General features: G+C 38.5%; 1 protein-coding gene across 2 annotated transcripts in view; it reads right to left on the minus strand.

The window, feature by feature from the left end:
* Positions 1-19,356, minus strand: part of prkar1b (protein kinase, cAMP-dependent, regulatory, type I, beta) — a 101,059-nt gene that overhangs the window by 21,363 nt on the left and 60,340 nt on the right. For both annotated transcript variants that reach the window (XM_055651628.1, XM_055651629.1), the window contains 2 exons: positions 16,227-16,287; positions 10,625-10,746 (listed from right to left, as the gene is read on the minus strand). In XM_055651628.1, the coding sequence (XP_055507603.1) occupies positions 10,625-10,746; positions 16,227-16,287 (183 nt within the window). The remainder of the gene's footprint in view (positions 1-10,624; positions 10,747-16,226; positions 16,288-19,356) is intronic.

The raw sequence follows: 19,356 nt of genomic DNA on the forward strand, positions 1-19,356 counted from the left end.
TATTACTCAGTCTGCGAGAAACATTCATTTTTTTAAAAATCATAAATCATATTGTATCGCACAATAAACATTTGCTGCAATTCTTTTGTTTCATTGACTCATCAGCACAACATTACCCATAAGTAAACCAATAGTATACTGCATCCAATCATTAACTTGAAAAATGAGTTAAAAATATGGGAGAATTTACGTAAAGGATTTTTTTCAAATCTAGTCACCCATAACCCAGGAAGCCCCTGTACTTAAATTATCTGAAATCTGGAAATAAGATAACTAAGAAATTATCAGACTATATTAATAACTTATTTGTACATTAATGCATATGTGCCTCTCTTCAAGATGTTAAGGCTCTGATCAGGACAAAGGAAGCATAAATCAGATTTGGGCACAGGATCAACCAAATCTCTCGGCAAGAAGTGTAGGAGTATAGATTTAAGGTGACAATTAGGAAGCCAAGTTGAGAACATGAAAAGAATGTGGGAGACAAGGTAAAGCAAAAATCTTCTGAGATTCTACAGGTATATTAAGAGTAAAGGGCAGCTGGGGCTAAAATAGGTCCAATTAAAGATCAGCATGGTCTTCTCTGAGCAGAGCCACAAGTGAGGTGGAAGATATTAAATATATTAATATTTTTCATCTGTTTTTACTAAGCCAATGGATCCCATGAAATTGAGGCATAATTGTGATGTATTAGACCATATATGAATTGCGATCATATATGAAGAAGTGGTACTGACTATTTCAGTGATGATCTTACTGAATGATTAGGAACAAGTGACTGTGTCTGCTGCTATATCTTGTGTTCTTAGCAGTAGAAAAGTTCCAAGTGTAATCTGTAAGGGGTGGCAATGCCCCTCTCGGGAATGGCTCACTAGCACCATGATTGTCACAATGTACAGTTAGCTTTAATATATTTAACATTTAATTATCAAATATAGGCATGTTTTTGCTTCAACAGTCGGTTGTACCATCATTTTCAACATGTGCACAAACCCAGGTTGCAATGTCACCTCCTTAATTGTGATTTACACTTTAAAAACAAAATTGGGAAGCTTTCTAAGCATGTTTCAAGGACAATGAGAAGTTCTTTTGTACAAATATGATTTGTAAATTAGATCAGATTTCACGATCAGAGTGGGCTTAAAAACCCAAAAGTGCACAGCGTATTAAAAGGCATTAATCCTTCTTGACAAACAAGTATAAAATTCACATCTGTCTTCATGGCTTAAAATATTTCTTAATTACCCATCCCAAATATTTTAAATCCAAGTTCAGTTTTTCTGCTGCTTTTTTTATACAGGAGTTTGCTACCTGGTGTTCCTAATACACTAATTTTAGCAGGTGGCCCCAATCTGAAAGTTGGCCATTGGATCTTGATATAAATAAAAACCCTACCCTCATTGCATTTTGGCATATTTGTTTCTGGATTGCGACAAGCTGTGTCAGATGCTGACTATGTGAGAATGGTCTCACACAGAAGAAAGGCTTTAGAAAATTATTCCATGCATCATCATAAATATAAATTGGAAAATAGTGATGGAAAGTGTGATAAATAATTTCCACAAAGAACTTAACCAAGGCAGACACATGTTTTATTTAGTCTCACACAACCTTTGAAGCCAGATGCCTCTTGTGGTAATTTAGTTTGCTCTCTAAATCACTGAAAAACAAGTGCAGTGTGTGGTAGGCTTTTTCAAGCTGTAGCCATTATCATGGTATGAGCACCTTTTACGCTCACTTCCAGTCGCACCAGGTTATCGACTATATGTAATGCACATTTATTTGGAGTCGTAAATTTGTGAATCCATTTTACAAAACTTAATTTTAACGTTTATTACCTTCGTATGAAGATTGCCTGTATGCCCATATTCTGTCAAAAGAGTCCCTGACAGGAAAAATGTAGATCTTCAAAGGAATAAGAAGGGTCGACCCAAAATGTTGTGATTCCATAATTCATTGAACAATTTTCCAATTTGCACTTGTTGATGTTGTTGATCTGGATTTTATCATGAAAGAATTTCAGACCATTTATATTCATTTATGATGGTGCATTTTAATTACATTATAGTCCTGAATATGGAAAACCATTCTGTGCTTGGTACCTCTGAAGCAAATGAGACCATCATGAAGTGTGCCACCCTTTCTTGTCATAAGTTACTGGTCACGGATAGAATTGTGCAGCACGGAAACAGGCCAATCAGCCCAACTCATCTACATCAACCAGTGTGTTAATCCCATCACCTGGCACTTAGTCAATATGCCTAAGTGACACAACTGCTCATCTGGACAATTCTTATATTTTGTTAGTGACCCAGTTACAACAGGGTGTCGGGCACCCTCTCTCAGGCAGTGCATTCCAGTACTTACTACTCTCTTGGGAATCAAAAGTCCCCCCTTATAATCCTTCTAAATTTATTCTCCCTTACCCTAAAGCATGACCTCTAGTTTTATCTATTTCCGATATGGGGAAAGGGTTCCTGCAGTCTACCATATCTATACCCCTGATAATATTGTACACTTCAAACATTTCCCCGCTTAACCTCTCCCATTCCAGGGAGAACAGACTTGATGTTTCTAGTCCCTCTTCTGAATCAAACTGCTCCATCCAGGTGAGGTTTCTTTGACTCTCCCAGCACCAACATATTATTCCTTTACCTTTGTGACAAGAACTGCAGCACTTCAACTGAGATCTGATCAAGGTTGACAAACATGGATCTTAAACCCCTCCCTCATTTGTATTCAATGCCCTGACTGAATAAAACCAGAAATCCATATACCTTCCTAAGCAGGTTATCTACCTACCCTGCCATCTTCAAGGATCTGTGGAATTGAACTAGGTCCTTCTATAATCCTTAAGCCCCTACCAACCATGGAGCCTGATCCTCATCAGTGGTCCCAAAATGCATCACCTCACATTTATCTGGATTAAATTCTTTTTTTTTGTTTTTGTTTATTTTATTAGAAGTGAATACAGCACAAAACAGTACAGTGGCACCTAATTTTAGGTGCCAACTATGTAATACCGTAATCCATTCCATGTACAACCTCTAGTTTTATGTTATAAGAAGAAAGTAAGCAGGACAAGAAAAAGAAAACAATAGAAAGGGGAAAAAGTGGAAAAATAGATGGTAGAGAGTAGAAAAACGTGAAGTGTGTATATAAAAAATAAAAAAAGGAAGAGAGAAAGTGGAAAGTAGAAATAGAAGAGAAGGCCCCTTAAAAGAGAATTTTTCAAATCTGTATTCGGAGATGTAGCTCTATCCGCATCATTAACTGAAATCAGCAATCCTTACGGTACCGCTGCATCACATGATTCCAAAAAGTCGATGAAAGTAGACCAACTCCTTAAGAATTGGTCATATTTATCTATTAGTCGGAGTCTCATTTCTTCAAGGCGTGCTATGTCCATCATATTCCTAATCCACATTTTAACAGTTGGTGTGGTTGTATTTTTCCAAAATTTAAGTATCAATTTCTTTCCAATTATTAACCCATAATTAAAAAAAACATTTTGATCTTTATTTAAATTGGTATCTTCTCCTATTATTCCAAACATAATCCATTCAGTTTTGGGTTCTATTCTTGACTTGAAAATCTTTGTAAATATATCAAATATATCACTCCAAAATTTATTCAACTTTGTACATCCAACAAATGAGTGTGTTATATTAGCGTTTTGAAACAAACATTTATCGCATCTGGAAGAGACGTTTGGATAAAATTTATTCAACCTCGTTTTTGAATAATATAGTCTATGTAATAATTTGAATTGAATTAAATTATGTCTTGCATTAATAGAACAGTTATGTGTATTCATCAAATACTTTTCCCATCTATCCTTCGAGATCTTTATCATTAGCTCTTGTTCCCAATCTTCCCTTAATGCTTCTGTTGAGGGTGATTCTCTATTTAATATATTATTATAAAAGTATGATATTAATTTTTGTGAATCAGCCTTAATATTCATTGCTTCTTCTAAAGGATCTAAAAATATAGTTTGAAATCTGTGTATATATTTCTTCATAAAGTCACATACCTGTATATATTTAAAATATTGATTATCCTTCAATTTAAATTTTAATTTTAATTGTTGAAATGATAACAGTTTGCCCACTTCATACATATCCCCTACTTTCCTAATCCCCAGTCTATCCCATTGTTGATATGTGTTGTCGATGAGAGAAGGTTTGAATGCGGGGTTGTTCAATTGTGTGGTTAGTACTGATAAATTATTTAATTTCAAGGATATTTTTATTTGTTTCCAAATTCTTATTATATTGTGAATAATTGGGTTCTTCTTATATATTATACTATTCAATTTTATCGGTGAGAGCAGGATCGTTCCTATATCGTGCGGATAGCACTCCTCTTTCTCCATTCTTATCCACTCCAACTGCTGAGTGGAACTATCCAGCCAGTATATTATGTTCTTAATATGCACTGCCCAGTAGTAATATATAAAGTTAGGTAATGATAAACCCCCAACTTCTTTAGATTTGCACAAATGCTTTCGTTGAATTCTATGTGTTCTGTAGTCCCATATAAAATTAGTGATAGTGGAATCTAATTTTTTGAAAAAATATTTTGGAATATATATTGGGATCGCTTGAAACAAATATATTAATTGTGGTAAGAAAGTCATTTTTATAGCGTTAATTCTACCTATCAATGAGAGTGGAAGCGTTTTCCAAAATTTAATCGTATCATTCAGTTTATTTAATAGTGGTATAAAATTGGCACTAAATAATGATTTGTGTCTTCTCGTAATTTGAATACCCAGGTACTTGAATTTTTCTGTTGCAAATCTGGATTAAATTCTATTGGTTATTTTTCAGTCCACTTCACAAAAACAGATGGATATCTTTCTACAGTTTAAGACTATCTTTGACACTATCAACAACTCCGCCTATCTTTGTGTCATCTGTGAACATATTGTTTACTCTGAGCTTTATGCGAACAAGGAATATCATTGTACCCTGGTGCATAGGACAAAGCAAAAACTAGTCTGAGGCACTAAACATTTTGTGGGAAATATTTGCATTACCTGCAAGTGCAAATCTACATATATTGAGGAATAAAGGGATCTTGGATTACCAGTATGCCAATCATTAAAATCATACCACAGGGATGCCCTGGTCACAGGAAATCAGCTACAATCGGCAGCCGATTTAATTCACAATCAGGTGAATCGATTTAATTCACATCAGATTCCCGTAAAATACATTTCATGCTTTGACACATGAAACAATTACCTAATTGAACTGAACAAAAGTTCTGCACACAGTTTTGACTGCCAATTTTTTGGAAGTTGCAGATGTACAGAAAATGATACCAAAATTGGGAAGATCCTACATATCAGGAAAGGATAAACAGATTGGGCTTATTTCCATCTGAGAAAAGGCAGCCAACAGGTTACCTATTAGAGGTTTATAAATTTATCAAGTCTTTTGACAAGAGACATACAGTGTGTTTCCAATTATGGGGAAGACCATAACCAGGTCATACTTAAAAGATAGTCATAATGAAATGAAATACATAGAAACATAGAAATTAGGTGCAGGAGTAGGCCATTCGGCCCTTCGAGCCTGCACCACCATTCAATATGATCATGGCTGATCATCCAACTCAGTATCCCGTACCTGCCTTCTCTCCATACCCTCTGATCCCCTTAGCCACAAGGGCCACATCTAACTCCCTCTTAAATATAGCCAATGAACTGGCCTCGACTACCCTCTGCGGCAGAGAGTTCCAGAGATTCACCACTCTCTGTGTGAAAAAAGTTCTTCTGATCTCGGTTTTAAAGGATTTCCCCCTTATCCTTAAGCTGTGACCCCTTGTCCTGGACTTCCCCAACATCGGGAACAATCTTCCTGCATCTAGCCTGTCCAACCCCTTAAGAATTTTGTAAAGTTTCTATAAGATCCCCTCTCAATCTCCTAAATTCTAGAGAGTATAAACCAAGTCTATCCAGTCTTTCTTCATAAGACAGTCCTGACATCCCAGGAATCAGTCTGGTGAACTTTCTCTGCACTTCCTCTATGGCAATAATGTCCTTCCTCAGATTTGGAGACCAAAACTGTACACAATACTCCAGGTGTGGTCTCACCAAGACCCTGTACAACTGCAGTAGAACCTCCCTGCTCCTATACTCAAATCCTTTTGCTATGAAACCTAACATACCATTCGCTTTCTTCACTGCCTGCTGCACCTGCATGCCTACTTTCAATGACTGGTGTACCACGACACCCAGGTCTCGCTGCATCTCCCCTTTTCCTAGTCGGCCACCATTTAGATAATAGTCTGCTTCCCTGTTTTTGCCACCAAATGATATATTTAGAGAATGATGATAATAAGAATGCACTTCCATATAGAGTAAATAAAGTGTTTAAGGGGAGGCTGCCCAAGACTGTGTAGAAAAATTATAAAATAATTAGCTACGGAAAGAAGGTAGGAGGTTCAAGTGGAGCAGAGCAGAAGTGGTCCACTTCTAGACTGCATACATTGTAAAAAAAAAATATATCGAAGGACGCAGTATGCTTCCTGGGGTACTATATATTTATCTAGATACACTGAGCTGGCTTATACTGTGACATTCCTGACAGTTGTTTCCCATCAAGAGCATTTTAAATATAGAACTTCAGCTTTAAATTCATAAATTCTTCCTCAGCAATAGAGCAAATCTACTGCCAAAATACTGGTTGTGTCTCCTTGCTGAATTACTGGTCAATCATGCAAAACGAGAGAGTTACAACACAGATGGAAAGAAAATCAAAAAGAATTGAAGTGGCATTCCAAACTAAAAAAACTCAATGTACGACTGGCTGGAATCCTCAAACTGCACATCCACAATCAATAATACACACACTACAGTCCTTGTCAGTGTGCTACAACTTGCTTTAAAACACATGAATTTGTCTTTCCCAGCTACTTTGTTGTACACTCTCAGTCAATTTTGACCATTTGGTCACCGCATTAAAGCAGCCTTAAAAATGGCCAGATTGGCATTAAAATTCAGATATATGCAACAAAATCTGAAGACACTTCCTATTGTTTTTTTGTCTAAAAATTATTAACATTGGACTGAAAAAGAACTTAAGATCTTTATCTTTAAGCAGTAGCATCAATGAATCACATCTGCAAACCAGAGACTTGCCAATCTCTAAAATCTCTACAAAATATCAAACCCAATAAGCATTAAAAAATGTGCATATGTTGAGTATTGGATACGCTATATAATGGTCTAATCCACAATTCAGCTGCACAAAGCATTACATCTGTCATGCGAACTTATTTGCCATAACATCTTTGTATATGGTAATGATCATCAAATGGTGACGACAGCTCTTCAGTCAGATTTCAAAAATTTCATACGTGATAACTCCAGAGTTTTGGAACAGGATAGATGCATTCCACATCTGCTTGGCTTGGGAAGGTTTGAATTCATGTTGATACACTGTGAATGAATTCAAAACAGTGGGAAACAAGCATTTCAAAACCTCCAAGATTTTAATAGTTGACTCCATTAGCGTCAGTAATTTAACTCTTGGCAGACGCATTTTATTGCTCCAATGATGTAACTGTTACTTTAACTAAGGAAAGAAAAACTTGGAGGTAAAAGTATCTTCATTCATTAGCCTGCATGATATTCTTAAATGATGAAAATGAAAGTCTGCGTTCCTTGACTTACATAATGTAGCAACAGTCTTCAAGCTGCAGTATTCAAAAAACTAACAAAGATCCCTTTTATCAATAAAATGGCAAGAAAAGATCAAATAAGAAGGGCAGACTAGCAAAAGTTTCCCTTGCAAGCAAAGGGCGTTTTAAAATGATAAAACACAGCTCAGTATGATTTTTTAACTTCAGTAATAAATCTTATATTTAAACTTGTAGGCTTTTTTCACTTTAGCTTAACAAATTAAACATTTTGGTACTGCTACAACAGCAAGTAAAATAAACCCCCAAATCATGTCTTGGCTTCGTGTAATTCACAACACCAAGTTTGGATTAATCATATTGTGCAGCAGCCAGAACCGACCACACCTATAACTCAGTGACAACGTGTCACCTCCATATCAGAGAGATTTTGTATCAAGACTTGCTCAAGAGATTTTAAGTATGTAGTTGGTACTTCAGTGCAGTATCATCGGAGCACTGCAGTTTTGGATATTCAATTTTAATGATGAGACATTAAACTTTAGTCCTATCCACCCTCTTAGGTGGATTTAAAAGTTCTGAGGTCCTTTTCAAAGAGAACCAAGAGATTCCCCAGACAATATTTAGTTGACAAATCAACATTAGAGTTAACTTAGAGACACAAGAATAAGTTGGTCGTTTGCATCGCTACTACTCATAACCCCAAATTCTCAGTGTCAAAGCTAGCTACATGCAGCTGGCTATGTTGGGAATGCTATATATAACTCCTAAAACATATATCCATTCTGAACCCGGAGATGAGAAAAGATTGCCAGGAGGACAGAGGATGCAAGGCTGTGCTTAAAATCCTCCCTGAAGAAATGCAACACCTACTGAACTCCTTTGAATCTCTAGCTCTCATCTGCTCAAAGTGAAGGAGGAGTATTACAAGGGTTACTTTTGGAATCTCTGGCCCATGATCACTCAAAGTGAAGCTGAGGTTTTATGATAGTGTTGAGAAACTTAAAGCCACGAGTCAGAAGCTTGCATAAGCAGCAATGGGAACAGGCCATCTCACAAACTGCCCACCCAAAGTTGGGAGCCATTGAGGGTTTTCAGTTTCAGAAACAAAGATAAAAGATTCACCAGAAATCTCAGGGCATTGTATCCATAGGTTGTGCCATATATTGGAGAGGGAGTCAGGTCCTAGGCATTTTCTGAACATTTGCAAGACAAGCATAGGAAGCTGTTGAAACATTTATCCACAGTACATTTATCAAGCCTTACTTTTACCACAAATTAGAGAACAACTTGGACAACTGATTCTGGAATTGGTGATGAGCACAGCATTTGTTCCTGAATAGTGGTATGCACTAACTACTAGCATGCCTCTCCAATCAAAATCACAACGCACTGGCAACTTAAATGCCTTTACATGCCTCTGGAACCGACCGAGGTTGCCAACATCCATCAGGATCTCTTCAGAATCATTGCCCCTGAGCACATTTAAAAAGTTTGGCAAAGCAGTTCCTTTATTTACATACTTCAAAGAGAAGCAATGAACATTGTGGCTATACCATATTAATCTTGGACCACTGCGATTATTCTACTTTTTGGCATCCCTTCTAAGTGTTTTTTTAGGTTTCCTGTACCTGTAACACTGGTCAGAAAAGACATTTAGATGTCATGCTGGTAAATCAAGATAATATTCCATTATATGTGGTTAGGCAACTACATTCCACACAGATTTCATTTAATTTTATTACAGGCACCATTGTGGAGCCATGCAAAGAATAACCGAATGTTACAGCATAAGAAAAGGTTATTTGACACAACAAATCTACAGCAGTATTTTCTCTACAAACAAGAATTAGTTAGATCACAGAACTCAAAGCTGACACCTCTGTATAAGCAAAAATACTGCAGTGGCTGGAAATCTAAAATGGAGAAAATGCTGTGAATACTCAGCCAGTCAGAGAGTATCTATGGAGATGGTCTGACTTGCTAGGTATTTCAAGCACTTTGATTTCATTTCTATATTCCTGTTCTTCCAATTACCATACCTGCAGAAGTTACTAAATAATGAATAAAAACATTTGTAACAATGCAGAAACCATCAAAACCTTATCAGTAATATTTCTTTTTACTGGATTTGATTAAATTTCTAGAGTTCATTGGCTGGATGGTTATGTAAGCTAGATCATTGGATGTTTAAAAGGAGGTATTTTAATTTTGTGAAGTCCAGGGAAACGAGAGTTGAGAGGAACTGACCCGGAGAGGAAGCTGGGGTGGATCAGCCACAATCACTTAGAATAGCAGGGCAGGCTTGAGCAATCAGGTGGCCTATTCCTGCTCCTATTTTCTTGTTTATAAGTTATTTCCATTTTCTTCTCACTTCCACCAAAGTTTAATTAGCTTTCCATTTTAAGTAGTTATCCAATTCTTAATCCTCAATCTGAAGCATTGTGTAGTTTCAGTACCATTGCAGTTGCAAATACTCTCCTTTCATCTCCATGGAATGTTTTTGTAGTGAGTTTACTTCAGAGATTATCTTAAATTTGTGCCATTTTATTTATCGCCGTGGGTTAAAAATAATTATTTGCCTCATAACGTCATAATCTGTAAAATTTCCATAGGATCACTCTTCGCCTTCTAAATTCTAATTAACTAACCATTGTGCGGAAGTACTTCGAAATTAGCCTCCAAATGATAATAGTTATAGAAGAATAGGAAGAATTCACATGGAAATAAACCGGAATCGGAAGTATCGGAAATACATTTTCAAGTATCAGGAATAAAATGTGCTCCCCATTATATCATTTCAGTAAGCAAATAGCACAAATACAAAAAGTTTTATGAAAATAGCCTACTGCATTTCCTTGACAACAGAGTTTATTCTAATGATAACAGAGTTCTAGTTGAGAAATTTAAAAAAAGTTTTAAACTTAAGTTTCTAGAAAAGCATCAAGTGCAGCTCTCCTTATAATATTACCTCTGTGATAATGAAGAAGTCATCGCCTGGTTCACCCTGGACCACAATTTTCTCCCCATCTTCAAACTGGACAGGCTCTAGAGCATCAGCTACTGTCAAACGCTCCCATTTATCCAATGATTCTATAAAATGTAGAATAAAACACTGCATTTCATATGGATTATCAGTTAAAGTATCTTGAGTAACTGGCTTGAATTTTGTAATAATGACAGCAAAGCTACCAAAAATTTCCAGCAAATTAGGCAACATATGTGGCGAAAGGATAAATATTGCACTCTCCTGCTGCTAAATTATCACTTTGAAACAAGATCATGACTGATCTATCTCAAAACCATGTTCTTCCTCTATTCCCCATAATCTAAGATTCCTTTAATTTCCAAAACGTTATCACTTTCTGCTTTGAATGCAATTGAGTGAAATCCCGCAACCTTCACAGGGTAGAAAATTCCAAAGATTCACCAACATTAGAGTGAAAATATTTCTCCTAATTTGAGTCGCAAATAGCCTACCTCTTATGTTAAGACCGTGACCCCTGGCTCTCGATGACTCAATCAGGGGAAACAGCCTCCCAATGTCTACCCCATCTAGCCCTCGGCAAATTTTGTAATGTTTCAACTAAGCCAATTGTTATTGTTCTACTCTACAGAGAATAGAGGTTTTGTTTATTCAATTTCTCAAACATCAAACCTAACATCCCAAGAATCATGCAGGCAAACCGTTACTCCACTTTTTCCCCAGCAGCTACATGTATATTTTTTACAAAAGGAAACCAAAATTGTACAAGATACACTGGGTGTAGTTTTACCAAGGTCTCGCATAATTGTACCTGAACATCTTTACTGAAACCCTCTTTCAGTAAAGACCAACTTGTCACTTTACCAAATTTCTAGAAATACTGAGGTCAGATACCATCTGCCTTCCTAACTGTCAGCTTCAGTAACATTTAACTTTCAACAACATATGTACAATGCTGTCGAAATGAGTAGAAAGAATCTGCAGATGCTGATTTACACTGAAGATAGCAAAACGCTGGAGAAACTCAACTGGTCAGGCAGTATCTCTGGAGATAGGTGACGTTTCGGGTCAAGACCCTTCCTCGGACAGTCTGAAGAAGGGTCTCGACCCAAAACATCACCTATTCCTTTTCTCCAGAGATCTTGACTGCCCCGCTGAGGTACTCCAGCATATACAAGGCTGTCCATGTCCTTATAAGTATCAACATTTCCTAACTTCTCACCATTTATAGAAATAGCACTTCGTATTTTTTTTCTGACAGTATATAAAGTCACACTTTTTTATACTGTACTCAATCAGCTACATTTTTACTCAAAACACTAAGTTTATCTATATCTCCATGAACGTTCCTTACATTCTTATCGCCATTCATATTCCCACAAGGTTTAGTAATGAACAAATTTGAAAGTGTTACATAGATTTCCAGTAATTTCTGTTTTTATTTCAAATTTCCAGCAATTGCATTTTTTCAACATTTCAATAACAGCAATACTGACACTGTTGTCATTATTCTCTGTAAATGATTACAACTTCAGGATTTGTAGTTGTAATTTAACAATGAAATGCCAATGTTACTACAGGTGCACAACCTTTTATCCGAAATTCCAAATAACAAAAAGCTCCGAATAGCGGACATTTTTTCGGTCCTTGAAGAAAGGTCCTTGAAGACGTTCACCGAGGGCGGCCCGCAGAGGTGACAGCGGAACCTCCGATCGGTCCTCGAAGAAAGGGGAACTAAATCCCCATTCATAAAAGAGAAGGTGAGGGTATATTGCGCGGGAGGGTTAATAATTGACAATCTGCTGCTGCCTGCCCGCCGAGTTAAAAAGTTCCCACGGTAGGCTCACGATACACAGCGTATCGTGAGTCTTGCGTGGGAACTTTTTAACTCAGCGGGCAGGCAGCAGCAGATTGTCGCTCCCTTCAGTTTCACCCCACCTACACCCTTCTGCTTCCCGGCCATGTGTGTGACCCCTTCCCTCCCCTCTCCAGCTCCCCGCCCATTACACCGGCGCGGGGGCTTTACACTGTCTTCACGTCGGCGATGCCAGCAGGTCAGTGCCAGTCACCGGAGACGTCAGGACCAACGGGACACCGACCCCCAGGCCCACTGCAAGCACGGAGATCCCAGAGACCCACAACCAGCAGCAGCCCAGCCCCGTTCCAACTCCAGAGGAACACGCTCCCCGTAGGGACAGAAGTTGATGGTGTGCAAGGTACGTCTTGTTCTTGGGGTTGCGGATGAGGGGGCGCAGCTTGGGCTGTGACGTCTCCGGCCACCCCCCTGTACAGGAGCTGAGACTGGGAACTGTACTGCCCTTGCAGGTGAGCAGGAGAGTGGGGTTGTTTGCAGTTGCAGAGGGAGGGGGCAAGGGCGGTACAGTTCCCAGTCTCGGCTCCTGTCCAGGGGGGTGACCGGAGACGTCAGGACCAACGGGACACCGACTGCAAGCACGGAGATCCCAGAGACTCACAGCCAGCAGCAACTCTAGCCCAGCCCCGTTCCAACTCCAGAGGAACCCGGGTTGCCGATGAGGGGGTGCAGCTCGGGCTGTGGGCGAACTGCCACTTGTCGCTGTAGCGGCCCATCGGGGAGTGGGTTCCTGTTGGTCCCGACGTCTCCGGCCACCCCCCTGGACAGGAGCTGAGACTGGGAACTGTACCGCCCTTGCCCCCTCCCTCTGCAACTGCAAACAACCCCACTCTCCTGCTCACCTGCAAGGGCGGTACAGTTCCCAGTCTCAGCTCCTGTACAGGGGGGTGGCCGGAGACGTCAGGACCACCAGAAGCCACTCCCCGATGGGCCGCTACGGCGACAAATGGCAGTTCACCCACAGCCCGAGCTGCGCCCCCTCATCGGGACACCGACCCCCAGGCCCAATGCAAGCACGGAGATCCCAGATCAGCAACTCCAGCCCAGCCCCGCTCCAACTCCAGAGGAACACGCTACCCGTAGGGGCAGAAGCTGATGGTGTGCACGGTACGTCTTGTTCTTGGGGTGGCGCAGCTCGGGCTGTGGGCGAACTGCCACTTCGCCGTAGCGGCCCATCGGGGAGCGGATTCCTCTGGAGTTGGAGGGGGAGGGGGGTATTGTGCTGTTTGATCGCCCCCTGCTATCCCAGGGACAGGGAGATACAGCGGCTTTTGAAAATGGTGGGCAATCACTTCCAAAGTTCTGCCCACGCAGTCAGTACACCTCTCCTACACTTGTCTCCTGCACTAAGATCATCTCGCAGAGAATGATCCCAGCCTAACCTTCCCTATTCTCTCCTATTCTGCAAGAAAAAACTACATTGAAGACTCAAACTCGCGATCAAGTAACTGCCGGGATCGAGGCGCAAACTCGCGACCTTGCGGATATGAGCCGAGCACTCTACCACTGAGCCAGCCATTAAAATCTACGCTAAAAATCTTCCATTCCGCAAGCCGAAAAATTCCGAATTACGAAAAGTGTCTGGTCCCAAGGCTTTCGGATAAAAGGTTGTGTACCTGTATTGGCAATTTAGCATGCCTTTACAGATAGCTGTTTGTACTCTTCTCCACTGAAATCAAGGGAAGCCATTTGAATTGATATGAATTTTAGTCACATACTATTTAATATATTTATATTGAGAGGTATAAATTCCCAAGTAAAAACTTGAGGGGATGTGCAGACTGAACTAATCAGCAAAATGTTAAATATCTCCAATAACAATTACTGTTGAATATAAATACAATATAAATACTAGCTAAATACAAGGCAGATGGTTAGGAATTGAATTCCACTACATTTTTCTTGCTGCTGTGGACTGAAAATGTAACCTCCCACTCTTTTATCCCCCACCACCCCAGGAATGAGTTTACTCCCTGCTTCTATTTCTTCATTAGGGCCACACAAGATGAACAAGCACCTTTGGAGTTTTACGGGGAAACTTGAAACATATTGTCCTGGGAAAGATCACCGTAGGTCAAAGGCACGGCAACCAGGTTTTCCTAATGCAGTGCCTGTCAGCCTACAGTCACCCTCATTCACACAGTGCCTAACACAATCCCCCCCCAAATCACCCTACTCCCTGATCTGTTGAACTGAGACACTTCTCACCCTTCCAATTACCAACTATCCAAAATACGAGTCTTCTGACCCATCAACCCTCCCATCCTCACCAATATCTCAAACAACCAGTCATCCAATCCCCCATGTCGTCATCCAAACTATCATTAGCCGTCCTGCCACCAGCAATCAAAGCATTTTCCGATTCTCAGTCAGCTTTCCTTGAGTCTGGGACACAACCTGAGTTTGCAGCACAGGAGTACCAAAGGCTACACATCCAAATTATGTGTGCTAACATTTCTAAGCAGTAACAGTAATTCTGCGTTAAAGTGCCTAAAGGGCAGGGTCCCAACCTGGAATGTCGCCTGTCCATTCCCTCCCTTGATGCTGCCTCACCCAGAGTTCCTCCAGCACTTTGTGTTTTGCTCACAATTCCAGCATCTGCAGTTCCTTGTGTAACTAATTTATTTTGTCTCACGAAGAATTATTTCAAACAACCTCATTCAATTTCAAATATTACAAAGGACTGTCATGGGAAAAGAGAAGATTTATTTAGAAAGTTCAACTTTTAAGAAATTGATTCCTCAAAAACTTGGGGTTATCAAAGTCATATTCAATATTTAAACAATATAGATATTGTATAATTTATTGAATTGAAACAATTTTTGCCTTTATAAACTTCCTAATATTAAAAAAATTACTCCAGGCATCTGAGATCACCATGAAAGATATAAATGCAAACATTTGAACAATTAATTTTTTTTAATTCAGAACTTTGGTAAGAAGGTTAGTCTAATAAATTACAAAATTGATTAATTAGAAAAAAATAATTTCAATTAACTTGAATAAGTATATTTATTAACTGGCTATTTCTGAGATTCTCTTGATCTGTGATCTTGGTATTCAAAGCATCCATGTTACATGGCATACAGTGTCTCTTTCCCCTTTGATTTTTTGTTCTGCTCACAAAGAAATTAAAACTTTCCCTTGTAATTACTGAAGGATAGCATGACTAAATATCATACCTTTTAAAGAAAAATAAAACACAATGCCAAAAATCAGATGATTTTTTAAGTAATCCTGACAAGAGTACAAAGACATTAACAAGAAGCAACTCAATCCATGCAACTCCATTGTGTTAGTATGCTTAGCCCATGTAGAACTACATAAATTTACACCATCATCCAGAGATATAAATTTGCACATAATTAGACTATGACTAAACATTTCAGATGATGTCATGGATTAATATATACATTACCCTATTTTCAAGCCAGCCACATGTAAAACTACTGTAAGTATATTATTTGCATTAAAAAACTGGAGTCAGATTAGATACATTAGCAGAGGCACAAAATTCCACTCATGGTGCTCAGTGTGGTAAAAGTACCAAAATGTCAACAATTCCACATTCTTTGTGTGTTGTGCTGCAGGGCTACTCAAGGTCAGCCACAGGATAATGTTTTTTGGACTGAGCAAAATGCTTCAGTATGAAGCCTGCTCTTCAGACAAGCTATATGTGTGGCGGCGACTAACATTAAACAGTTGTCAACTGACCCAAAATGGAGACCTTGCTCAAGAATTCTTCATACATCTTGCGCTTCCTCAGTGTACTACCCTGTTTAAAATGAAAACGTACAAAGTTAATAGAGGCATTTATTTCAGAAGTTACTAAATCTCATTTTCTGTTGAGTGGCTAAAACCAACCTGCCTACTATGTATATGTAATACATAAGCTTTGGAAAATAACTTTGCAAAAAGGGAATTCATATCATTCATATTCATATCAACACCCTTTCCCAAAGATGACAAAAATACAAAAATATCTGCATAAATCTGCCTCCAATATATTTACAAATTTCGTATAAAAAGTTCATACCAGAAAATAAACACAATAGCTGCAGCAAGATATTTAAAGTACACTCTCATGTATATAAATAAAACTGTTTTGCTGGGCAAAGTATCTGTATACTTTGTGCATACTTAATAATGTTAAAAGAAAATAATTAAATTCATGAGGAGTGTTCAGGGCACTAGGTCATGTTTCATCTGGAAAAAGGATCAAAATTAGAGAATGAAAACTCCCCTCCTACATCACTCGCAAAAGTCTTACACAATAAAATTGAACTTTAAGTTATTCAGTCATTCTAAACATCCCCTAATTATAGGGACGCTATATAAATTATCAGCATGACTACCATTTTCCTACTTTCAAAGGAAAAAAGGAATCACTAATTGTAATCTGCAAAACACCTGGTATCCTGTGAGATAAAAACAAAATTTGACTTAATACTCACCAAAAGCCAGAAGCCTTGCTAACCTTTAATTGTATATTCAAACAATAACATTCATTCAAAAAGGTCAGCAAATTATACAAAAAAATGAATGATTGTACAAGCTGCACATTCTAAGCCACATTAATATACTTATTTAAAAATGGTATGCCATCCATTGCTATTTTAAGCCTAAAAGGGATAAAGCACCATCACAAATAGTCACAACACTAACATTTTAAGTGTTATGAGACTTGACAGCTTCCACTCATCTTTTGAACCTGAATACCCTCGAGTTATTCTGCACAGCTTTGTGCATATACATGGTTATTATTGAGGTTTCAGAACTGTTTTCTGCCCAAGGAACAGACAAAAGGACAGACAGTACAAAAACATATCAAGAGACAATTCTGATCCAAAATCATAACAAACTGGTGGACTAAAAAATGCTTATGACTTTTTTAAACCTAAATGTGATATTTTTGATAAATTATTTAGGGGGAAAAAACTACAGAATAACAAAACACTGCCCTGGTTAATGGAAAAGCACATTTGAAGTTAATTGCATTATCTTAGTTATATTATTTGATACCTTTAGTTTTACAAAAAGATAAAAATTATTACTTCTTACAATGGCTACATTTGCAACTTCATTTACAGCATTTATTTCATGTTTTATTATATACTTTATCTGGAGCACATATTAAATAGGCTAAATAGCGAGTAGCAACCCTTACCAAAGGTCCATGCCTCAAAAAGATAGCAAAAAAAGGCCCAGAGATATTGTTTACACCAATTTTTTTTCTCTGAAGACAAATCACAACTGACATTGGAGATCAAACATGCAACGAATTCCATGTCAACGTTACCACCATTTTCTTCCTCAATGCCACAACTGTGCATATTTCATGACTGTGACACAAACTTCTTCTTGCTGGGTTGTAATAAATGAAGCCATCCACTCAATTGTAACTACAACATCTATCCTTTTTCCATTGTTACACAAAAAAGCTTGATTTTTTGTGTATCCTTTTTCCATTGATTGCTTCTTTGAATCCAGCTACCATGTCAGGTTGAACCAGACCACTCACAATATTGGTAAAAAAAAATAAAACTGCATTTGGAATCCGAAACGAAAACAGAAATGCTGGAGGAACTCAGTCAGTTACGCAGCATCTGCTGAAAGACAAACCAGTTAGCGTTGCATATTGAATACCCTTCATTACAATTGAGAAAGGGGAGAGGCAAGTTTGTCCAGTTAATGCAGGATTACCACATTTGTAGCCACAGCATTCATGGCTGTTGAGTTGGGGGTTTTTTTTCAGTTATTGGTGGCCTCCAGGAGGTTGATGGTGAGAACCCAGTCATGGGAAAGCCATTGCATTTCAAAATGGTTGATTAAACCCTCTCTTTTTGGAGATGTCACTCCAAGGCAAATTGTAATGAAGTATAACTCTGCAGCTGCTAATTTTTCAGTACTTCATGCATTCCCTGTTTTAAGCTGCCAGATCAGTTCTCAGTTCACCATCCCCCAAAGCTCTAAATTTGATACCCTTGTCTTTAATTCCAGGCATAGCTTTATCCAATATGTGAATTGCTATAACCCTGTCCATTCTTCCCCTGATAGTCCCCACCACCAACATTATCTCTTGATTCTGACATTATGTGCATACCTTCCTTTCTTTACTCAAACACTGATAGTAGAGCCTTAGGCGACTTGGGCCTAATATCACCAATTCCTTTATTAAAGTAGCTCAGAGAGATTGGGCAATTTAAAAAGCACATCAAAAACTTTATTTCTCAAGCCTGTTTTAATTATATTCTTTCCCTTACTTTCTTCTTTCCCGACATCTTGTCAGCATTCCATTGAGTGAATACCTAGGCGACATTTCACAGAATACACCCAAACTCTGAAACACATTCCTGGGGTTGAGAGAACCCCCCCCACCACCACCCCTCTGCCCAATCAGGAGAGTAAAGTTAAGAAATTATCCCTGGAATGTTGCTGTTTACATTTCCATGAAAACTATCAAATACAGTAGTCTTATTTGTAACTATTTTGCTCCATTCATTTTTTTTGCCCCACAATGGAAAGAGTGAGCAAACTATTCCAGTGCTTCTTTCAATGATGTCAATTCAATCGGTTACTTTAAATATTAACACATAAATCATCGGGTTGGACAGTGGCACAGGGGTATAGTTGCTGCCTTACCAGCGCCAGAGACTCTTGTTCAATCCTGACTGCGGATGCTGTTTGTACGGAGTAGGTACATTCTCCCTGTGACCCGGAGGGTTTTCTCCAGGTGCTCAGTTTTCCTCCCACACTCCAAAGACATACAGGTTTATAGGTCAATTGACGTCAGTACAAAATATATTTAAAATATTCCCTAGTGTGCAGGATAGTGCTATTGCAT

This window comes from Leucoraja erinacea, chromosome 20 (assembly GCF_028641065.1).
Source record: "Leucoraja erinacea ecotype New England chromosome 20, Leri_hhj_1, whole genome shotgun sequence".
Classification (NCBI taxonomy): domain Eukaryota; kingdom Metazoa; phylum Chordata; class Chondrichthyes; order Rajiformes; family Rajidae; genus Leucoraja; species Leucoraja erinaceus.